The sequence below is a fragment of the Salmo trutta genome, chromosome 18 (assembly GCF_901001165.1).
Source record: "Salmo trutta chromosome 18, fSalTru1.1, whole genome shotgun sequence".
NCBI lineage: Eukaryota > Metazoa > Chordata > Actinopteri > Salmoniformes > Salmonidae > Salmo > Salmo trutta.
The window spans coordinates 34,640,757-34,665,749 of NC_042974.1; the positions used below are offsets into that span (position 1 = coordinate 34,640,757).

Genomic DNA, 24,993 nt, shown 5'->3' on the forward strand with positions numbered 1-24,993 from the left:
TTAGTTATATTTTCCACGGAACATTACGAGGATCAAGCAACCTGATAGACTAATTATGATCCACGTCACAAAAAGCATTACAAAAGTATAATACAAAATAAATAAACATCTTGGCATTAAATTGAGTCGGGATTTTAGAAGACTGCGAGATGAAGAATGAATGTGTGTCCGGTATTAGCTATAGAGGCAATGCTGCTATAGACTCACAAACAGCGCGCACATGAACGTGCGGGGGGAACCCCAATTTCGGCACGAGTTGAATCTCCAATTTGCCGCGCGCGTCTGGTACTCTAAAAAGTTGGACAAGGTTGGCAGGTCTGAGAGAGAGTTTCGTCCTGAGCCCGATAGTTTGATAAGCTCTGAGTTCAACTTGGGATAACCAGTACAATGAAAGTAGGTCACCGTTTAGCCAGGTACATTTCTTTGGCAACAAATCCTTCAGAACTAACCTGCTCTGGGAGAGGCTAACTCAAGGCTAACTCCACTTACCCTGAATGAAATGACTGAGCCAAGATTTGAAGACCAATTAAATCAGCTACCCTTCCTCTCACAAATTTGAGGAAGGCAGATTAAATATTTTATTCATCAAATGTTAATATTACACATTTAGTAAGGACAGCATTTGCTTTCCAAACTACATTTTTCACGTGATTGTATTTTGAAATTTGCAAAAGCCAAATTTACAGCCGCAACCAACCATAGCAGTTCCCATTCAAGTAAAGACGTTCAGCCATTGCTAATATGTACCCCTTTGGGTCCCCAGGACTAGGATTAAGAAGTGCCGTTCTATCCAGACCGATTGGATTCCCCACCTCACCTCTCGCTGACTACTGTATGTAGACATGATCCAACTCCATGAACACATTGACTATACCTCAATGTATGTGTGTTACGTGTACACGTTTGCTTTCTTTGCCAACCACAAGAATGTAGGTTAGATATGACAGCACTGCATAGCTAAGAAGTTTCAGTGTTGCTACAGTTCGCAAACAAAGTAATTGTGACACTATTTATGTTTTTCAGGTGATCATGGTGACAGTCTTATCATAGAGATGTGCAAATCTGGTCCTCAGAATGAAATTTAATATTAGCTGGTGCTGGGGAAAAAGTGTAACACCAATCAGGCCCTTAAGGGCTGGAGTACCACGAAGAGGATGACCAGATCGAGATGTAATCAACAGACTTGACTTAAGATCCAGCATGATCTGATACAGGGCTCTTTGGAGAGTTAGTCTTGTATGTTTTCTCCAGCACTAATCTAGTGTATGCTGAGGGTCAATGTTGTCAAGGTAAAACGAGTAAGCGAGCAAGCTAGCCAACTTGTTCTATAGCTGGGCTGCTCGGACAAGACGTGAACCCAGGACTGTATCGCATTAGTGGAAAGCAAGACTTCTCAGGGCAGGTTTACCAGTTTTGACTAGCAGAAGTAACTTTTCGTAGCACAGGTTAAGATAATTATCCTAAGCTACTGCTTAAGTTAACATGGAAGGTTAGGAGTTAAGAAAAGGGTTAGGGTTACCTAAAATGCTACAACTGTTCCCGACGTAACTCGAACATATCTCGCTACAACCAGGCCTACCCTGAGAACAGTCTTGGTTTCAACTAATGCAATGCAGAGAACCCGGGAGCCTATCTAACGTTAAAATGTGAACTAACGAAACAGATACAATTTCAATAAAGGCTGTCTTGCTTGAATTCAATTTTGAATATGGCTTAGAACAAATATATTGAGCGTTAATGTTCTCGGGATATAACGTTAACTAGCTAGCAAAAAATATGTGTAGCTAGCTATTGTTGCTAAGATACAAGAGTGTGGATATGTTTTGGATCACAGCTCAGTACCTAGAACAGATAGATCCCCAATGAGGACATGCTGCATTTCTCACTATGAATGAGACTAGGATCTGTAATTCTAATTCTGTCTATGTTTTATTCCCCATGTAATTATTTAGCGTTCCTTCATTGTTTGCTATAAATGATAGCGAAAATAGTTTTTTTTAATTAAATCAACAACTTCCTTGAATATTCAAATAGAAGTGGTCATAATTAATCGTTCTCTGTGATTTGAGTGTCACTTTGTGACCCGGGGTGTCACAAAGTCACAACTTTGTGAAATTTCTCAGAGGCCATTTCAAAAAGTGCTTATTGGATAATGCAAATAAATGCAACCCCCTTTTTTGCAAGAAAACTAGCTGACCGATCTTGGCGCCATCCGGTGACAAAATGGGAATGGAGTTCTCAGTGGTGGTCCAAAATGACATTCTGGAATATGGCGTATTGAACGAGAAAAGAGGGAAAAAAATTCCCTTTCAAAATGCATTGGCCAATCAAAATCTAAACTTTTGTCGTTCCTATCATTTAATGACTTTGGTATGTAGGAATCTATCCTCCACAGGTCATTCAAGGATCAGACACAGAAGTTGTTTCTTAAATGGGGGAAAAAATACTTTATCTGAAAAGTCACCATTTTCAGATAAACAACAAAGATTAATATGATGTATTTGCTAGAGTCAATTACATGAGATTGACTTTATGAAAACAGATTAGCATTGTATTAACCCATAATGAAGCCTTAGTTTATACTGGAATTTCACTTGATGCACTTGTCATAATCCCTTTACTCTGACATGAGTTTAACAGAATTATGTATTGTATTATAACAATTTTACAAAACCGTTCAGTGTCACAAACCCTCCAATGAACTCACCTAGGATCCTGAGTTGTGTAACGTCTCCATGCAGACCAAAGAACATCCATAGAGGTCTGGAGTTGTCCACACACACCTGCATCCCCGCGTTGATCCCATTGAGGCTCAGAAATACCTCCCCCTCCACGTTCACCACGAAACCCAGGATATCACTGTTATGCAGAGGCGTCCCTACCCGACACACCGCCCAGAATTCCTTGCGATCGACCAGAGACTCCGGGCTGTATGGCAGGTCATTGGGCCGAAGCCCGGCCGGGTCGCACGCTGTCACGCCGTAGGAGAGTGACCCGAGACGAGTGCCACCCGCCTTGGTCACTTTCACAAACACAATCTCTCCACAACACAGTGGCCGGCTGGTGAACACCAAGGTCCTCTCGTCACCGCTGCGGTGCTCCACACCCCGGGTCACCGTGTTCTCATCGAGGGCTTTGACGTTGGCACCTCGCAGTGGGTGGAAGTGGAGATCGCTGTCAAGGAGCGAGGGGAGCAGGGAGCACTGCTGGGAGTTAAGGGAGTTCTGGGGGATGGAACAGGAGGTGGAGCTAAGGGGGTGCAGGCGCTCCTCTTCCTCCTGCTGCTGGTGGCGAAGGTCACACAGTCTGATAGAAAGGCGAGGGTCGTCTGGGTCCCGCCATAAGGACGCCCGGTGGGCCGTGGTGAAGGAGTGAGGACGCAAGCAGTCGAGAGGCACCATCTCACTGTCTGTAGGGACAGAGAGACACAAAAGCAGAATGGTTAATCATCTGATTAACACTTTTCTTATAAAGTCCATGAATCAAATGGTCAAATGTGTGCAAAAAAAAATTGTATGTTAGTACAATGCACAAATTTGTTCACTGAAGTGTCTTTTTTTTACATTGGAATATAAGTATTATGAGCTGTTTGCCTAAAGCTTTTCAGTTGTCTTTCTTATGCATTCAAGATCTACTTTACTCACTGTTATGAAACATAGTCACAAATGCATAAATAGCTAAATGTGCATGTTTATGTGTTTAGAAATAGAAGCGTTAAAGTGGGAAGGGACATTGCTGGGGGGTAATGTCCATATCAGAATTAAATAGACATAATAGCGTTACATAACATTGACTGAATGAGCAGTTCACTTGTCCCCACTACAATGACCAAAAAGCTCAGCTGTGCCCTGGACGGGACTGTTCTACACAATATCAGAGACCAAACATTCCAGCTGTTCCACACACTACACAGATAACATTAACTCGGCTTTCAGACTCCATATAGCTCACCATTCTGTTGAAAGCATTTATCAGCCTCAAACAGTTCTCATGGAATGTTAGTGCACCCAGAATTAAGTATGGGAACTAAAATGATTTAACGTGCAAGTCTTTGGGTTAGTACAGTATCTTCTCATACCACTACAAGTTAAGCAACATGCATAAACATGTTTCAAAAAGCTATACACTCAGTGGCCAGTTTATTAGGTACACTCATCTAGTACATAGTCAGACCCTCCTTTGCCTCCAGAACAGCCTGAATTCTTTGGGGGCATGGACACATTGCTCAATTGGTATCAAGGGACCTATTGTAAGCCAGGAAAACATTCTCCACACCATTACACCATCAGCCTGTACCGTTACCACCAGGCAGGATGTGTTTATGGTCTCATGCTGCTTACGCCAAATCCTGACTCTGCCATCAGCATGGCGCAACAGGAACCGGGATTCGACGGATTAGATCATGTTTTTCCACTCCTTAATTGTCCAGTGTTGTTGATCATGTGCCTATTGGAGCCAATTCTTGTTTTTAGCTGATAGGAGTGGAACCCGGTGTGGTCGTCTGCTGCAATAGCTCATCCGTGAGAAGGACTGACTAGTTGTGCGTTCCAAAATGTCGTTCCGCACACCACTGTTATACTGCTTCGTTATCCTTCGACCACATCAACAAACTGTTTTCGCCCACTGGATGGTTTTTGTTTGTTGCATCATTCTCAGTAAACCCTAGACACTGTCGTGCATGAAAAGCCCAGGAGGCCGGGCGTTTGAGATACAGGAACCGGCACAACTGGCACTAACGATCATACCACGCTCAAAGTGGATTAGGTCATTCACTTTGCCCATTCTTACATTCAATCAAACAGTAACTGAATGCCTTGATGCCTGCTTTATATGGGAAACCATGGTCACGCGACTCTGTCTGTAGGCGTGAACGGGCTGCTGTACCTTATAAACTGGCCACTGAGTGTGTTTATGCACGTGCAGTGACGTGTATACACATAACCCGACTTTACATAAGTCACATTAACATTGACTTTAAGTACAGTATGTCCTCTGTAGCCATTTGAACTATCCCATATAAAAATACTATATTATAGTGTGGTCTAAATAATAAAGCATTCACTGTAGTGTTTTTGCAGAATTTACTGTAGTGCTAAGGGCTGAAGTCCGCAAAAACAGTAGTGAATATTGTAGTATTTACGGCAGTGTTTTTGCAGACATGACAGTAGTATATTGTAGTAACACCTGCCGACTAGGGTTAGCCAAAATGGCACAACTACCAGACTACGCCTACTGTTTAATGAGGAGAACACCTCAATCACAACAGGTTCGTGACAGGCCACCGATTGTGTTGGGTCAACAGTTTGAGCAATACAACAGACCAGACAACATCTTACGATTTAAAAAAAATATTCCAATTATAATTTTGAATGTTATACACAGGTTCTAGGCCCAAAGGGAAACAGTACAGAAGCAGAGATAAAGAATAAGCAAAGTTCATTAAAGCTTTGAGGATTATATTTGCTTGCTTGATACTGAAAACACATTAAGAGAACAAAATTACTTCTTAGATCTGTTACTTCCACAAGATAGCTTTCTGAAAAAAATCGTGGTTTCACAGAGATTCAGCTGACCAAGTTCACAAGATGCCCCAAAACACTGACAAATACTGTACTTCTGATGGTTTTCAAGATCCACTTTACTAACTTATGAAACATACTGTCACATACATGCACCTAAATGTGCAAGTTTCTGTGTTAAATTTGGAAAGGACATTGTATTTGAAATGACCCTCTTTGATCATATATGTGACTTCAAGTCATAAGTATTTATGATTGTCTGAGTATTGTAGCACATGCCACTATATGGGTATGTATTATTGGTTGTCTGATGATATACAAGTGCATTCTGAAAGTATTCAGACCCCTTGACTTATTCCACATTGTTACGTTACAGCCTTATTCTAAATTGTATATATATTTTTAAATCCCTCTACACACAATACCCCATAATGACAAAGCAAAAACTTTTGTAGAAATGTATTTACTTAAGTTGATTGGAGTCCACCTGTGGTAAATTTAATTGATTGGACATGATTTGGAAAGGCACACACCTGTCTATATAAGGTCCAACAGTTGACAGTGCATGTCAGGGCACGAAGGAATCTTCCATAGAGCTCCGAGACAGGATTATGTCAAGTTACAGATGTGGGGAAGGGTACCAAAACATTTCTGCAGCATTGAAGGTCCAAGAACACAGTGGCCTCCATCTTTCTAAAATGGAAGAAGTTTGGAACCACCAAGACTCTTCCTAGAGCTGGCCGCCCGGCCAAACTGGGCAATCAGGGGAAAAGGGCCTTAGTCAGGGAGGTGACCAAGAACCTGATGGTCACTCTGACAGAGCTCCAGAGTACCTCTGTGGAGATGGGAGAACCTTCCAGAAGGACAACCATCTATGCAGCACTCCACCAATCAGGCCTTTATGGTAAATTGGACAGACAGGAGCCACTCCTCAGTAAAAGGTACATGACAGCCCGCTTGGGGTTTGCCAAAAGGAACCTAAAGGACTCTCAGACCATTTTTGGCCTGAATAACAAGTGTCATGTATGGAGGAAACCTGGCACCCTCCCTACGGTGAAGCATGGTGGTGGCAGCATCATGCTGTGGGAATGTTTTTCAGTGGCAGGGACTGGGAAACTAGTCGGGATCGAAGGAAAGATGAACGGAGCAAAGAGAAAGAGAGATCCTTGATGAAACTACTCCAGAGCGCTCAGGACCTCAGACTGAGGCAAAGGTTCACCTTCCAACAGGACAACGACCCTAAGTACACAGCCAAAACAACGCAAGAGTGACTTCAGGACAAGTCTCTGAATTTCCCTGCTACAGTAGGTGACGTGAATGTGGGGGAGGGTGATTATGGCAGGTGTACCCTCTATATAACTCTATGGCAAGGTATTTATACGGACAGGTTCGAGGGTGACTCCTTTCAATGCAGGTTCTTCACCCGGACAGAGTTGAATAGTTGAGCACGACAAACTACTCACAAACAACAACCAGTATGAGTCATTGAAATGTGAGTACAAGCCTTTTAGCTTATCAAAGAGGATAAGAGCATTCTCTCAACATTGTTTTGTATATTGTTGATATCGAAATTCTAAACGGCTTATTCAAACAGACATCGAGTCTCCTGGGCTGTTCTCTTTGGTACGTGTTGTGTTAATTGAACATGTTAATAAGTGTTGCACTTTTTGTGCTTTGCCTTTGTTACGCTAACTAGGCCTGCTTTATGACTGTTTGTTACTTTTGTTAGCTTTATATTGTTTGCTTGCCATACTATGCTATGTAACGATTGATAAATTAGCCTGCTATAGTTTAGGCCTACCATGCCACATGATATTGCACCCCTTTCTGGCCATTCATTAACTGCTGCTATATTTATGTATAGCTTTGCCAAGTTATATGCTTATTGCATATTGTCATTGATTATTTATTTTAACAGTCGATTAATTATATATGTTCATTGCTGTTATTGCCTGTTATTCCCACCTTTCTTTCCTTTTAGATCAACCATACTCCATAGAAAGCCAACCAACTGTCAATCATTCCCTGCATCTATAAAGACTTAACTGAACTGCATTTCTGCTTCCGCCTGCTCTTTAACTGGAGTTCCATAGTAGATGGGCATCACCATAACCCTCACCTCAATCAGTTACAATCTTGTAATTTAAGAATATTGTGACAAGCTAGGAACCAATGTTCTGGTCAGTGTTTCTCTGGACACGCTTATTTGGGGAGGACATGCATGAAATGTATAAAAGCACCCCTCGGTCATGTTCAGGTGTGAGCTTTGTACCTGGAAGGTCCTTTGTGTGTGTATATAGGCTGTACGGCGCCGTTGCTGTTGGCTTATTTCTGTAAGCAACCACTTCTGGTCACCGTGCTGTCTTAAAATAATGTTTGGGGTGTGGTCAATTGTTCTGAATGGGATGTGTTGTTCGACCATCAGTAGGCAGGTTTCCATTGATCCAGGGTGATTCCACAAAAGCAATGTCGCAACAACAAAAAAATGTGCAACATAGGTAATGGAAACTGCAGATATAGGGGAAATTTTAAAAGCTCAAAAACATTTTTATCCATTGGACAGGGATGGATTTTGTCATGTATTGCGACAAATGGCAGAAGGATTTGTTTTTCAAATAAATTATTTCCAAATACTTATGAAATTATGCGGGGCACGTGATGTAGGCTAATCACATAACAATAAGCGCTATTCTAAATGCCAACTGCCTGCAAAACCAATAAAATAAAAAAATAAGTGTTTCTTTGCAGGGCAACGATTGCTCTGACTTTCAATGCCCAAATTGCTTCGTCTTGCTTTTCAAGTTGGCTGGCAAGTTTCACCATCCGATTACTTCAGATCTACAGGAACGCAAGTTTCCCCATGGCACAGACCGTGACGATACAGTGGCACATGAGAATTGTTAGAATATGGCAAATATTAGTCAATTGCATTCTATCCATGCTTGCTTTCGCGGTCTACATGAAATATGTGGACAGGCATATAGGCGGTCACCAATTTCTTAATGCGCAATGGAAACACTACATTTTTATTGAACACTAGATTCTGCAATTTTTTGTCAGTGTGACTTTACCTCCAGTTGTTTCCATTGACACAAGCTGGTTCAATGGAAACTAAACCTAGCAGACAATTGTTGCATCTATATCAACTTTCTAAATTGCAACAAAAATCACTGGACAAGTTAATTGAAACATAGCTACTGAGTTTATTAAATGTGACAATATTCAAGATGTCATAATATAAAGCCACTGCAATAATGCCCTTTTGTTTTCAGTTGGATTGTTTGGAGAGGTTTTGCTGGTGAGGTCCAGGTAGTTTTTTGGCAGAGCCCTTTTCCAATAAGGTGACCGTCTAAGTGAAGTCATTTGTATTTCTAAAATATCTGTTTATGTAAATACAGTGGTTAACAATTTTTTTTAACCATCAGTAGAACAGTATTGTTTATCATTGTCTTTGGTCATCTTGTGAACTTGGTTAGCTAAAGCTCTGTGAAAGCACTGTTGTATATCAGAAAGCCATCTATTGGAAGAAACAGATCTAAGTAATTTGTGTACTTTTGTTAATGTGTTATTTATGTGTCAAACAAGCCAACCTAATCATCTAAGCTTAAATAAAATGTAGCTTGTTCTTTATATCTGACTCTGTACTGTTTCCCTTTAATGGACCTCGCTAGCATGTGTCTAATGTTAAGATATTACAACTCTAATAAACATTTTATATTTTTTCTAAGGTGTTGTCTGGTCGTTGCATTTCTCAGAACTGTTGACCCAACTCCATAGTTGGTCTGTCACAAACCTGTGTCTGGTTGAGGTGTTCCCCTCATTAAACAGTAACTGGGTTCGTCTGGTAGTTGAGACATTTTAGCTAAACCTAGTTGGCAGGTGTTACTACAATATACTACAGTATACTAGTCATGTCCACAAAACACTACAGTGGATACTGAAGTATTGTCACGCCCTGACCTTAGTGTTCCTTTTTATGTCTCTATTTTGGTTTGGTCAGGGCGTGAGTTGGGGTGGGCTTTCTATGTTCCCTATCAATGTTTTGTATTTCTGTGTTTTGGCCTGGTATGGCTCTCAATCAGGGACAGCTGTACATCGTTGTCGCTGATTGGAAGCCATACTTAGGTAGCCCTTTTTCCACCTGTCTGGTGTGGGAAGTTGTTTTTGCATTGCTGTGAGAAGCCTGCGAAACTGTTCATTCGTTATGTTGCTTCTTGTTTTGGTTTTTGCTGGTTCACCGTTTATATTAAAATATGATGAACCCAACCCACGCTGCGCCTTGGTCTCATTCCAACAACGGACGTTACAAGTATACTACAGTAATATCTGCAATACACTAGTGAATACTATCATATACTAGTAATTTCTGTAAAAACACTAAAGTAAACACTAGTACACTACAAAGTCTGCAAAAAACACTAGTGAATACTGTGGTATATAATAGTATTGTTTCATGTGTGTTAGCTGTAAATGGGTAACATGTTTGAACTAAGACCACAAAGGAAATACATTAACTTTGTATTATTCTTGACACATTTCTAAATTAATTGTATTCACATGTGTGGTTGTATTCCTTTTTAAACAGTCAATCAATCAAGGGATATTACAGTGTGGAGTATAATATTCTACAGTATACTACAACATTCTATATTAAGGACTGCACGATCCAGGGGGAAACTCAGAGGTAATCCCCAGCATGAGCTCCCCCAGGACAGCACTTTCAAATCAGCATAAATAAAGCTAGCAGTCAAATCAATCTTAAAATCCTAAAGTAAGCACTATGTAATCGTGGGATAGTACAGCGTGTAGTATAATATTCTACACAGTATACTACAAAAGTGTATAGTTAGCACTACACGTTCGAGGGATACAATATACTGTATAGTCCAGTATACTACAACATTCTAAAGTAAGAATTACATGACTAGTGTGTAGTACAGTATTTTACAGTATTCCACAAACGTCTATAGGAAGCACTACACGATCGAGGGATACTACAGTATAGAGTATATGATTCTATAGTATACTACTGTTAACTACAGAATTCTATAGTAGTAAACATAAATTTATGTGGGATGTGTTTGGGTGGTATAGAGATGGCCAATGCTGCAACTGAAGGGACAGACATTCTGAAGCACCAACAATATCCCCTTTCCTTTGGCTGTGCTCAACACCAATACATATTCTCCCTTAGGGATGAAATGGTTACCGTTCCACGGGAAAATTCCCAACGGTTAGTATTACCGTTTCAAATTGTAATTATCATTAAAACCGTGTTTTATTTCCGTGGTTTGACAAACTCTCGGTAAATACTGACCAGCATCAACCAAAGTTAGCAACAGTCTGACGAAGGCGCAGCATGCAACGTGGGTTTTATTTTGTGTGACAACATGGCGGAGGGCAGTGACAGCGCTCGGGGGATTTTTCAGCCTTCTAAGAGGACCAAATCTGAAGTGTGGTCTTATTTTGGATTTTACAAGAGTGCTGAGGGAAACTTAAAATCGAAGATGGTCACCCTGTCTGCAGAACATGCAACAAAAGAATTTTGCAAAAGGGGGCAACACTTCAAATCTCGAGTCATCTTCGTGACCACCACCCAGTACTTTATAGCGAATGCAAGGTAAGTTCACTTTTAGCTCAATGCATGATGTGGGGACTTCGGAATGGGGGAAAATGTCATGGTTTGTCTGTCTAACTTGCTAATAGCTTGTCAATAATGTAAACTGAAGCTTTCAGTGTTACCTACTGTTGTAAAACACTACACGTTGCTCTGCTGCTGTATGCGTCATGTGTCTGCAGACTATTCATCCATTGCACACGATAACATGTTATGTAGTTTAGTCACCCAACCAACATGTTGTTAATTTAAAATCCGTCAGTGGTCGACTTGGTTGTAAAAGTGTTCCAACAGGAGAAACACTATAGTCCTATACAATTCTCCTACATTTATGTCAATTGTTGGGCTCATTGCAATTACTATCACTGCCTTCTTAAGACTCATTTGTATTTATGTAAATTGTGCATGGGATCATTGCATATACTCAAATGCAACACAGAATATAGACTGTGTGTGAATAATACTTATAATATAACACCAATAATAATAATACATTTGCAATTCCCTTGTTTAGAGAGTGGGCGTGCAGCAGGCAAACCCAGTGATGCTACCGGTCCCTCCTCATCTACAGTTGTGACACTCGAGCAAGCATTTAAAAAAGGCAGGCTGCTTATGCACCCACTTCAAAAAATGCTCAAGACCTCACTGCAGCCCTTTCATATTACATTGCAAATGACATGATGCCATTTCAAATTGTTGAGAGGCCTGGCTTTCTGAGGCTGCCGTGCCTCACTACAAAGTGCCATCATGAACATTCTTTTCCAAGACAAATCCCAAACCTCTACAACCAGGTTAAAGCTGATGTTGGAAAAAGTTTGGCTCAAGGTGGTTTGCTGCAACTACTGACCTCTGGACCAGTGAAAGCAGGGGGTGGTCAACCCTACATCAGCTTCACCATCTATTACCTCACCCCAGGCTGGCAACTGGATTCAAACTGCCTGGAAACAGTTCTTCCCAGAAGATAACTCGGCTCACAACAGAGCTTTTTGATAATATGCTGGAAGAGTGGGGGATCAACAAGAAAGACCTGGTCTGCATAACCACAGACAACGCAACAAACATGATCAAGGCTTTTGAAGAGTTCCCAGATTTGTGACTTGGGTGCTTCGGCCATATTTTGAACCTGGCCATCTCAAAGGCCCTGAAAATTCAGAGAGTTGACATAGCAGTCAACGCCTGCCGTCATCTGGTCCAAGGCTTCTCACAGAGCTGGAAGAGAAGGAGAGAACTGAGAGAAAAGCAAGCTGCCCTCAACATGTCACAGAAGGCTCTGATCCATGATGTGCTGACCCGATGGGATGCTTGAGCGTTTCCTCATCCAACAGCAGCCAGTCTGTGCGACACTGGCTGGGGAAAGAGGAACATGGCATATGATGCCGACATAAGTGTCATGGCGCAACTGTGCCAGCTCCTTGAACCTCTGAGCAAGTTTACAGATGCACTTGCTTCAGACACACAAGTGACACTGTCAGCCATCAAGCCTGTCCTGGACCACATCACCCGTGATGTTCTGGTAGAAAAGGATACAGAGCCATCCCTGACCAAGGAGATGAAAAGGGTAATGAGAGAAGACCTTAACAACAGATACACAGAGAAGGCAAAGAGAGTCATGCACATGGCTTGTTTCATTGACCCCCGCTTCAAAAATGAGCTTTTTAGATGAGCCTAAGGCTGCAAAAGTTGACACTGACAGCTGTGTCCAGGAAGCCTTGAAGCAGGCAGCTGCACAAGTCAGGGAAGATACACAAAGCACCAGAGGCACCTCCACCACCAAAACCCCCACAGCAGCATCAGAGGGGAAAGGCCTGGCTGGGTTGCTGAGAAAGATCACATCTCTGCTGCCTTGTTGAGGTAAAGAGAGTCAGATTCCGACCACCCCAAAAGACAGAGTGGAATGCCTCTGCCACCCATTCCAGCAGAAGTGGATCCACTGGTGTGGTGGAGGGGCCATGCATAAGAACTGCCTCACCTTGCCAGGGTTGCCAGGAAGCTTTTGTGCATCCCAGCAACCAGCGTGCCATCAGAGAGTGTTCAGTGCCAGTGGGCACATTGTCTCCCCTCGCAGATCACTACTTAAACTGTACAAAGTAAATATGCTGACATTTTTACATTTCAATCTCAGGTGAACAAAGACGCAAACATGCAGGATGTTAGGCCAGCAGCACCTTATTTCTTTATGAAGGAGAGTACGGACATACAATCAGTGCTGTTCATTTGATTTGTTTACATATTTTGTGTTATTTTAATGTCAACACCTGCACATTGGATTTGTTTACATATGGTTGTATTGTTCTTACATGCACATTGCTTTACTTGTGTTTCTTTTATATTAACATTTGATTTGGTTACTTAAGGTTGTATTCATTAAAACCTGCACTAGGGAAACTTTTACCTCTCATGGCCACATGGTGCCATCTTTAATGTTAATGTTATTTTAATATTTATGCACACAAAAAGTACATAGTGCTGCTAATTGTATTTGTTGTTTGCTGGTTTTCAATATAAAACTTGGTCAAATAATTTCAGTGTGTGTATATATCAGTACTTTTTGAACATTTCCAGCACATTTTAACAATACTGCAATAATACTGATAATAGTGACATGAAATGTTCATACCGTTTCATCTCTAGTCTCCCTTGAGCTAAATTTACAAACTTGAGTGAGACAGACTCAGACAGCCTTAGCAGCGAAAAACCTTGGGTTGATACAAAAATATCTGCATCATAGCATGCTTGGGGTCAGGCAGCAGAACAAAATTAACCTGGCCCTCTAAACCTGGGCTAAAATTAGCCATATTGGATATGTGAGAAGAGCGGAAAGGGGCACTGGCCAGGGGTTGACTGACATAAGAGGCAGAGCCCATTCATTGTACAAAAGAGAGTGCAAAAGAGAGCATGCGAAGGAAACACAATGTGTTTGTGAACTGTTTGTATGCATGACTCAAGGGCCTAGGCTCCGTCCAGAGTGAGATTATTTATTTATTTTATTTAACCCTTATTTTACCAGATCGGTTGACTGAGAACACATTCTCAATTACAGTAACAACCTGGGGAATAGTTACAGGAGATGGGATGAATGAGCCAATTGGAAGCTGGGGATGATTAGGTGGCCATGATTGTATGAGGGTCAGATTGGGAATTTAGCTAGGACACCGGGGTTAACACCCCTACTCCTACGATATAAGTGGCATGGGATTTTTTTGCCACCACAGATTCAGTTTAACGTCCCATCCGAAAGACTGCACCCTACACAGGGCTATGTGTCTCCAATCAAATATGTTTTTAGACCAGAGGAAAGAGTGTCTCCTACTGGCCCTCCAACACCACTTCCAGCAGAACTCTTTCTAGAGCTCTGACTTTCCGACCTGAAATCATCACTGACGTCATGACTTCACTGAGTTCCCAGTTGTTTTGAACGCAGCAATACTACCATGTATGAATCTGCAGGTAGCTAAAGCTAACTAATTAGGTTCAATGTTAGCTAACATTAGGCTATAACTAGCAATGCAAATTGATTTCTGATACAAATAATATTACTACACAGCTCATACACGTATTGTTAGCTAGCTAACAGTACGCTTTAACTTACATTTTAGTCAGCAACTTACAGTAGTGAGTGCATACATTTTCCCCCATACTGGTCCCACGTGGGAACCGAACCCACAACCCTGGTGTTGCAAGCGCAATGCCCTACCATCAAAATGTAGCTAGACTTACCCGTATACATGGATGAATGCTTCTCCCTCTGTCAGGGATGGTTTGAAGATGTAATCCGGAGACAGGTGTTTTATAGAACAGCCTTCTTTGTTTTCTTTTGGACTCTCTCTGCATTTGGCAATCTCTGCTTTCACCGAGCATTCCACTGATTTCAAAACTCTGTCAATGACACTGTTGATCACCGTTTCTTCCCCACCACTGTCATCAGAAGACTCTACAATGTCTGGTTCGATTCAAATGTTTTTACCTAAAATCACAGATTACCTCATTGTCTGATTAGTTTTCAGACAAGTCAGAGAGAGTCAGCATGGCACGGCCGTCTTTCACAACTTTATCCCACTGATCTTTGTCGATAGCGCTATTAACTTCAGGGCAGCAATGTTGAGAGCAGTAGCAAAACTTTTTTCAGTTCTTCATATCTTTCAAAAAAAGCTGCGGTAGAAAGGATTATCCACACATACTGAGCAGCTCATGTTATAGACAGAAGCATGCTACATGGCAGACCAATCCGAACTCATCTCTCAGCATGTCCAGCCCATCAATCATCTCAGCCAATCATGGCTAGCGGGAAGGTTGTATTTCTTATTTACAGATGGCATACAAGTTATTAAGGCATGTGACTTTCATATTACAGAAGGCATTTCTGCCCCCCAAAAAATATAATAATCAAATTCCTCTCCTGTGAAGTAGTGACGTGCGACATACACCTAGCTTCTTGAAACAGGTCAAATATAAAATCTCTCATCCCGTTTACAATTACCTGAAAAAGCTTGTATCCCGGTTATGAGAAACCCAGATAAGATGCCTGGGATATGCTGATCTTAGACAGGATGCTGTGGCATGTAAACATCTTATCCCGTAAACTGTTGTTTTTCGCGGTCTGCGGATGCTCTATTTCACGCATCATGGGTGTTGTGTGAGGTTTTCATCCGATTGTCAAATCACTTCAAAAAGTAGGCTACATGTGCAGTTCCATCAAGCATAATTCATTTCGCTGATAGGCCTACTCCATACTGGACTGTATAGCCTACTAGCTACTTTCACCCCTAAATTATATAAGTTTCTACTTCGAATTTCCAACATTTGTTTGTCAACTATAGTTAGATACAAGCAGCTTCTCTTCGGTCATAACTTGTTGCACAAGACTAAATAAAGTAGCGCTCAACAGAATAATATCTTACATCAATAGAATGAATGTATCAGTAATCTAGTTAGACAAATTTACTGGTGTTGTTTCATTTAGGGACCGGGGAGAAAACAGAATAACTCCAAAATAGTGGAAAGATTGGTCCTAAGCAAAATGTGGTTGAAATACTATCTGCTTGCTTAAGTGTCCAAGATAACATTATATGCACAGTCACATTTTCTTAAGAGATACTGAAAGAAATCCTATTTCTCCACTCCTGTTCCCGAGGCAAAATTAACATTTGTTTTATAATTTTACTGGAAGAAAATACACAATTCTGCAGGAGTTAATATATTACGCTACATGTGAGAGGTTATAAGCCTACAGTCAGTGTCCATATTTCAGTTACTATTCCTTTTAACCTTTTCACACATACCAACAAACGGGATCATTCTACTGTGGTCCTTGCAGTTTACACTCAAGCCGGTCTGATTAGAATGCTTATTTAGAACATCCAGTTTCGATTGACGGAACAGTCAGCATTTGAGCTAGCCACACTGTTTTTTCAAAACATTTTGCACAAACACAGTCCTTACGAAGTTATGTCCAGAATGTGACAAGTTAATTTTTGGATGCAATGTTCAGACAGCAGAAACAGCATACACAATCATGCAAACTGGGAATGTATGCTACATTAGTCCTAGCACTAACTGAGAAAATATTGACTTAACACAAGCGGTCATATTTAGATAACTCTCAGCTGACAGAAACCACAATGTGAATTATCCAATAGCAATTAGTATTTATAATTCATCACATCACAGGTGAGCTCAACATTGATTGAAATAATTGACTAAAACACTTTCTAGAAAAATCTAAAGTAATCCGACGATGGGTAATTTGTGCGCGCCTCCATGTTTCTTTCGTGTCAACCAAATATGAGGAGACAAGATGAGTTTGGTCTGTTTGCAGAATGCATGTTGAAGGGGGTGTGTCGTCTACGATCATTCACTTCCCTTCATTCACTTATGGAAGTTTACCCGAAAGATGAGTGAACCATTCCTTCACCTCATAACATCTTTGGTCTGACAGACGTTTACGTGACACCCAGAATGCATTGTTTAATGTCAACAAACATAGCTGGCAAATAGCTTAGCATTAGCTCATTTTAAAATCAGTACAACCCTCAAAAAAGTATTTTACACACATCATAGGTGTCCATTACAATCTATGCAATAATCGGAATGCATTATTTGTCACCACTACTTGAAAACATGTGAATAAAACTGTAAATACATTACACTCCATACAGACAAAATTCATGCTACAGCAGAAACGACAACACAATATACAGAATAAGGCACTTAGTTTGATAGGAATGCACACATGTCCAACGTTATTATTTGTAAGGAAAACAACAACGGAGGCATTGCGAGCGCCAGCCAGAAAATGTGCCGAGTCGTGCAACACTGCGCGAATGTCTGCATACTTGATGTGCGGAATAAAATGGGTAAGGGCGTTTCTGAGATACTTGTTCCGGCGCACCTGAAATTGACGGTCATACCATACATACTCAGTCGCTTAGGTTACTCATTTGGCCCATTCAAACATTCAATCAAACAGTAACCGAATGCCTCAATGCCGGTCTGCCTGCTTTATATAGCAAGCTATGGGCACGTGACTGTCTCTATAGGAGCAATCCATTTTTGTGAACGGGCTGGTGAGTGTATGTTTCAATGAACTCTGACTTTGAGATGTCAAATGTAAGAGGAGCTGCGTACGTATCATTATTGGGGCATCAAGTTGGATTCTCTGGCCCAAAGCCAGATGTTTCAGATTCTTGGACCTCCTTCCATATTGGAAAGAAGACCACTATACTGACCCACACCTTCCGCTAATCATTTAATTACCAAGGAGGGCAAAAAAAAATAAGGTTATTTGATTACGCCAACATTACTCATATTGTGTGAGCAAAATGTGACTTATTCATGTCACTGCACTTCTACAGCTGAATAGAAATGTAAAATGTCATTGTGAATCGAGAATATTTTGCTTTGGTTATAAAGACTGTAGTATTACTATACGATAGTATTCACTGTAGTGTCTTTGATGACTTTATTGTAGTATTTATTCACTGTAGTGATTTTGCGGACATGAAAAGTATACTACATTATTCACAGTGTTTATGAAGACGACTGTAGTATTTACTGTAGGGTTTTTGTGGACATGGGGTTCGCCAAAATGTCCACTACCAGACTACACCAGTTACTATTTAATGAGGGGAACAACTCAACCAGAACACAAGACACAGGTTCGTGACAGATCACCTATTGCGTTGGGTCAACAGTTGAGTAATGCAAGAGAACAGACAACACCTTAGCAAAAATTCAAAATGCTTATTATAATTAACATCTAAATGTTATAAGTTCTAGGCCCATTAAAGGGAAACGATACAGAGTAAGATATAAAGAACAATCAAAGTTTATTAAAGCGTGTTTGACACATAAATAACACATTAACAAGAGTACACCAAAATGACTTGGATCTGTTACTTCCACTAGCTAGCTTTCTGAAATAGTGTTTCACAAAGATTCTGCTAACCAAGTTTTCAAGATGACCAAAAACAGTGACAAACAATACTGTACTTCTGATTGTAGAAAAGAACAGTTAACCACCACATTTACATAAACAATAGATATTTTTTAAATACATGATAGTCACCTTATTGGAGGGCTCTGCCAATTAACTGCCTAGACCACAAACAAGCAAAGCCTCTCCAAACAAACCAACTGAAGGACATTATTGGAGGGCTTTACATAATGAGCATCTTAAATATTGTCACATGAATCAACTCACTGAAGGTCAAACTCAACACATGCCATTCAGAACAAAATGGACCACACCCCAAACCTTTCTTCAAGACAGCATGGTCACAAAATGGTAACTCACAGAAATAAACCAGCAGCATATACACAAACAGTCTTCCAGGTACAACACTCAACTGAACAAGGTGTGCTTTTATACATTTCAAGCATGTCCTCCCCTAATAAGGGTGCCCAGGGAAACACTGGCCAAAAATGTGGTTCCTTGCCAGTCACAATACTAAATGATTGAGGGTTTTGGTGATGTCCATCTACTGTAGGACTCCAGTTAAAGAGCAGGCGGAGGCAGAAATGCAGTTCAGTTTAAGAGTCTTTATAGATTCAGGTAATGGAGATGATACATGGCAGGGAATGATTGACAGTTGTTGGCATGAGACTAAACAGAGGATACAAGATGGCGCCGATAGGAAAAAAAAGTGTTATTACATACAACCGGGAAGAACTATTGGATATCAGAGAGACGTCAACTTAGCAGCACAACCAGCACTAAGACCAGGAATACGACTTTCCCAATGTGGAACCTTTGTTTGCACCTCCCAGGGAATTTGAACTGATTTCAGAGGCCGACCCAAAACAACGCTGTCGGAGGAGAGGGTGCCGGAGTGGTCATCTGGTGAGGCTTCGGATGCGCCCACACCACCCATCGCTTCCGAGTATATTACTCACTAATGTCCAGTCCCTAGTTCACAAAGTCGACGAAATAAGGGCAAGAGTTGCTTTCCAAAAAGATATCCAGGATTGTAACATACTTTGTTTCAAGAAAACATGGCTAGCTGGGGACATGCTGTCGGAGTCCATAGAGCCATAGAGCATCGCGCCGACAGGAATAAACATCTCTTCGGTAAGAAGAAGGGCGGGGGGTGTATGTTTCCTGATTAAGGACTCATGGTGTAATTGTAACATACAGAAACTCAAGTCCTTTTGTTCACCTGACCTAGAATTCCTCACAATCAAATGCCGACCGTATTATCTCCCAAGAAAACTCGGATACGGATACTCAGATGGCCATCAAGGAACTTCATGCAAACTGGAAACCATATATCCTGAGACTGCATTTAATGTCGCTGGGGATTTTAACAAAGCTAATTTGAGAATAAGGCTACCTAAATTCTATCAGCATATCGATTGTGGTACACGAGCAAGTAACACGCTCGACCATTGCTACTCTAACTTCCGCGATGCATACAATGCCCTCCCCCGCCCTCCTTTTGGATAATCTGACCATGACTCCATGTTGCTCCCCTCCTATAGGCAGAAACTAAAACAGGAAGTGACCGTGCTTAGGTGTATCAAACGCTGGTCTGACCAATCGGATTCCACGCTTCAAGATTACTTCGATCAAGTGGACTGGGATATGTTCCGGGTAGCCTCAGATAATTACATTGACGTATACGCTGACTCGGTGAGCGAGTTTATAAGTAAGAGTATAGGAGATGTTGTACCCACTGTGACTATTAAAACCACCCAAGAAAGCTAAGGTAACTGAACTAAAACGACTATCGCTCCGTAGCACCCACTTCTGTCATCATGAAGTGCTTTGAGAGACTAGTCAAGGATCATATCACCTCCACCCTACCCGTCACCCTAGACCCACTTCAATTTGCTTACCGCCCCAATAGGTCCAAAGATGATGCAGTCGCTATCACACTGCCCTATCCCATCTGGACAAGAAGAATACCCATGTAAGAATGCTGTTCATTGACTACAATTCAGCATTCAACACCATAGTACCCTCCAAACTCATCATTAAGCTTGAGACCTGGGTCTTGACCCCGCCTTGTGCAACTGGGTCCTTGACTTCCTGACGGGCCGCCCCCAAGTGGTGAAGGTAGGAAACATCTTCACTCCGCTGATTCTCAACACTGGGGTCCCCCAAGGGTGCGTTCTCAGCTGCCTCCTGTACTCCCTGTTCACCTACGACTGCATGGCCATGCACGCCTCCAACTCAATCATCAAGTTTGCAGATGACAACAGTGGTAGGCTTGATTACCAAAAATGACGAGACAGCCTACAGGGACGAGGTGAGGGGCCTCGGAGTGTGGTGTCAGGAAAATAACCTTTCACTCAATGTCACAAAACAAAAGAGATGGTGGACTTCAGGAAACAGCAAGGGTGCACCCCCCTATCCGAATTGATGGGACAGCAGTGGAGACTGTGGAAAGTTAAGTTCCTTGGTGTACATATCACTGACAAACTGAAATGGTGAAGAACAACACCACCTCTTCAACCTCAGGAGGCTGAAAAAAATGTGGCTTGTCACCGAAAACCCTCAAACTTTTACAGGTGCACAACTGAGAGCATCCTGTCGGGCTGTATCTTGCAGTTGCCTTGTACAGCAACTGCACCGCCCACAACCGGAAGGCTCCAGGTCATCTATAAGTCTTTGCTAGGTAAACCCCCACCTTATCTCAGCTCACTGGTCACCATAGCAACACCCACCCATAGCACGCACTCCAGCAGGTATATTTCATTGGTCATCCCCAAAGCCAGCACCTGCTTTGACCGCCTTTCCTTCCAGTTCTCTGCTGCCAATGACTGGAATGAACTGCAAAATGTATTTTTTTCTTCTTTTTTTTATCACTGAAGCTGGAGACATATCTTCAAGCATCAGCGGTCAGAGCAGCTTACCGATCACAGTACCTGTACACAGCCAATCTGTAAATAGCACACCCAACTACCTCATCCCCATATTGTTTTTATCTTTTTGCACCCCAGTAGCTCTACTTGCACATCATCATCTGCACACACATCCCTCCAGTGTTAATGCTAAATTGTAATTATTTTGCCTCTAAGGCAATAAATAGGCCATAACCTTCCTACACTTCTACATTTGCACACACTGTATATAGACTTTTCTATTGTGTTATTGACTGTACGTTTGTTTATGTGTAACTCTGTTGCTTTTGTCGCACTGCTTTGCTTTATCTTGGCCAGGTCGCAGTTGTAAATGAGAACTTGCTCTCAACTGGCCTACCTGGTTAAACAAAGGTGAAATAAAATAAATGTAATACATAATATTAGTGTGTAGCCCAAAGTGCTGCAGATATAAGTTGGCAGATCGCCTGTACCGACTTGACGCTTGTGGGGGTCGTAGAGCACAAACCGTTTGGATGCTACAGATGTCTTAAGGTCTGACAAAGACCGCTCTAGCTCTGTCACCTTTCACCGCAGATGCGGAAGTGCAACATCGGCGGATCCGGTGGATTGAGATGCATCCAATGCCGACAGATTGTTTTATGGGGATTTTGTTATTATGCTAATTTGATTTCCGCAGGGGTATGAACATCAACTCTAGGGGAATAAATACCTTGGCATGGAGTTAAATATAGAAGGCACACATGCCACAAGTGCCCGCCATCCTCACATGACCATATATCTTGGTAGAGCGCACATCTGCCACGAGTGCCCTCCCCCGCATCCACGTCACCGAGCAGGGAATTCTGTACAAACATTGAAAACCAACTGCCAGTTTCTTTTAGCATTATCAGTATAAATCATCAATAATCAGACAACTGATCATACATAGCCAGATAGTGGCTTGGTCAACTCAGACAATCTTGTAACTGGAGAATATTCTGTGACACATTAGGAACCAACGTTTCCCTGGTAGACATGGTTATGGACAGCGAGAAAGAAGAAGAGCCGAGTGCAGATGTGTGTTGAGGAAGAATGGCCCCAAGTACAAACCGTATTCTGTTGTCTCTGATGGCTCAGAAATTGAACCTGATGAGAGTGAAGATGAATTACCTGTAGTGGCAGGGGTGGTGAAGACCTTCGAGCCTCTCCCCGATGGTCATGCAAAGGATGGTGATTTGGGCCTAGCGGGACTGACATTTTTGGACAAAGTGGATCCTTGCCTTTTGGCTGATCCATACGAAGTCTCAGGCTGGGTAGAAAAGAAGTTGGGTACTGTTAAATCGGTGAAGGTAGCTCGAAGTGGACTTGTCATGATTCCGATTAGAGGGAGCGGGTGCTTCGTGTCATGCACTGGCAGGCCCCGGTGGCAATAAATTAATAAAACCAAAAGCTTACCTTGACTTGGAAGAGTTCCAGTTTTGATTATACATTGCCAGATAGCTAACATAGCATCCCTCTCTGTTATAGTAGACTAAACTATCTAGCTGCATTTGCTAGCTAAATGAAAGAAATAGCTGCAGTCGCTCACCATTTTAAAATAAATAAAAAATGTTAAAAACTGTTCAACTATTGTCTCGGAGTCAACTACTCACCACATTTTATGCACTGTAGTGCTAGCTAGCTGTAGCTTATACTTTCAGTACTATATTCATTCTCTGATCCTTAGATTGGGGGGGGACAACATGTCAGTTCATGCAGCAAGAGCTCTGATAGGTTAGAGGACGTCCTCGGGAAGTTGTCATAATTACTGTATAAGTCCATGGAAGGGGATGTGAACCATGAGCCTCCTGGGTTTTGTATTGAAGTCAATGTACCCAGAGGAAGACAGAAACTAGCTCTCCTCTGGCTACACCATGGTGCTAACCTACAGAGTGCTGTTGAGGCTACTGTAGCCCTTCATTGCAAAACAGTGCGTTTTAATCAATTATTTGGTGACGTGAATATATTTATTATAGTTTTAATCTAAAATGGATAACTTTAATGTTTCACTATAATTATGAAATTCACTGAGGATGGTCCTCCCCTTCCTCCCCTGAGGAGCCTCCACTGGTTGCTGGGGATCAGAAATGCCTGGTGCAAGAGAGACAGGTTGCAGTTGCCAGAGTCAGAGTAAAACAGAAGCTGTCCTATGCTGAGGCAGTGGAAAGAGCAGAGGATGATTGGTCAAGAGTGAGAAGTAGGTCTATGCCAAAAGAGTGATACGAATTCGTGCTTCAGTAGATTCAAGTTTTAATGTCACATGCACAAGTCCAATGAAATATATTTCTTGCAAACTGAAAACCTAACAATGCAATAATTAATGACAATGATTATGAAATAAGAAATGACAAACACAAGTAAATAAGCATACTATATACAGGAAATATTTCAGTTCCAATATATTTACATTGTAGAATAATAGTGAAGACTTTTAGATTAGATTCAACTTTGTCATTGAACAAGTACAGTACAACGAAATGCAGTTAGCATCTGACCAGAAGCGCAAATAAAAGAGTACAAAAAAATGTACAAGTGAAACAATTAAATACAATGTATATTATTAAGTGGGATGTATAAATGTGCAATGAAGGCAAATGGCAAGTCTAAATGTGCAATGAAGGTAGACATGTACAAATGAATAATGTCCTTAAATCAGACTTTGCAAAGCAATATCAGAGTCCAGTAGTACCGTGAAGAGTGCAAAGAGAGTAATGCAACAAGGTCCCTAAGAGGTGGGCAAGTGGATATGGCTAGTGCCGTGTCAGAGTGGAGCAGGGTTACAGTAGCTGGAAAGATCAAAACTATTAAATAACACATATGGAATCATGTACTGTAGTAAACAAAAGTGTTAAACAAATCAAAATATACTGCTCCAAAAAATAAAGGGAACACTTAAACAACACATCCTAGATCTGAATGAAAGAAATAATCTTATTAAATACTTTTTTCTTTACATAGTTGAATGTGCTGACAACAAAATCACACAAAAATAATCAATGGAAATCCAATTTATCAACCCATGGAGGTCTGGATTTGGAGTCACACTCAAAATTAAAGTGGAAAACCACACTACAGGCTGATCCAACTTTGATGTAATGTCCTTAAAACAAGTCAAAATGAGGCTCAGTAGTGTGTGTGGCCTCCACGTGCCTGTATGACCTCCCTACAACGCCTGGGCATGCTCCTGATGAGGTGGCGGATGGTCTCCTGAGGGATCTCCTCCCAGACCTGGACTAAAGCATCCGCCAACTCCTGAACAGTCTGTGGTGCAACGTGGCGTTGGTGGATGGAGCGGGACATGATGTCCCAGATGTGCTCAATTGGATTCAGGTCTGGGGAACGGGCGGGCCAGTCCATAGCATCAATGCCTTCCTCTTGCAGGAACTGCTGACACACTCCAGCCACATGAGGTCTAGCATTGTCTTGCATTAGGAGGAACCCAGGGCCAACCACACCAGCATATGGTCTCACAAGGGGTCTGAGGATCTCATCTCGGTACCTAATGGCAGTCAGGCT

At 41.7% G+C, this 24,993-nt stretch overlaps 1 protein-coding gene and 1 long non-coding RNA gene across 2 annotated transcripts in view; one reads left to right on the forward strand and one right to left on the reverse strand.

The window, feature by feature from the left end:
- LOC115153223 (E3 ubiquitin-protein ligase NEURL1-like) overlaps window positions 1-24,993 on the reverse strand; it is an 82,964-nt gene that overhangs the window by 17,406 nt on the left and 40,565 nt on the right. Inside the window, exon 4 of the mRNA XM_029698436.1 lies at window positions 2,708-3,409. Within this exon, the coding sequence (XP_029554296.1) occupies window positions 2,708-3,409 (702 nt within the window). The remainder of the gene's footprint in view (window positions 1-2,707; window positions 3,410-24,993) is intronic.
- Window positions 250-2,077, forward strand: LOC115153224 (uncharacterized). The gene is made up of 3 exons (XR_003867662.1): window positions 250-413; window positions 764-832; window positions 1,024-2,077. It is a non-coding gene; the product is annotated as an uncharacterized LOC115153224 (long non-coding RNA).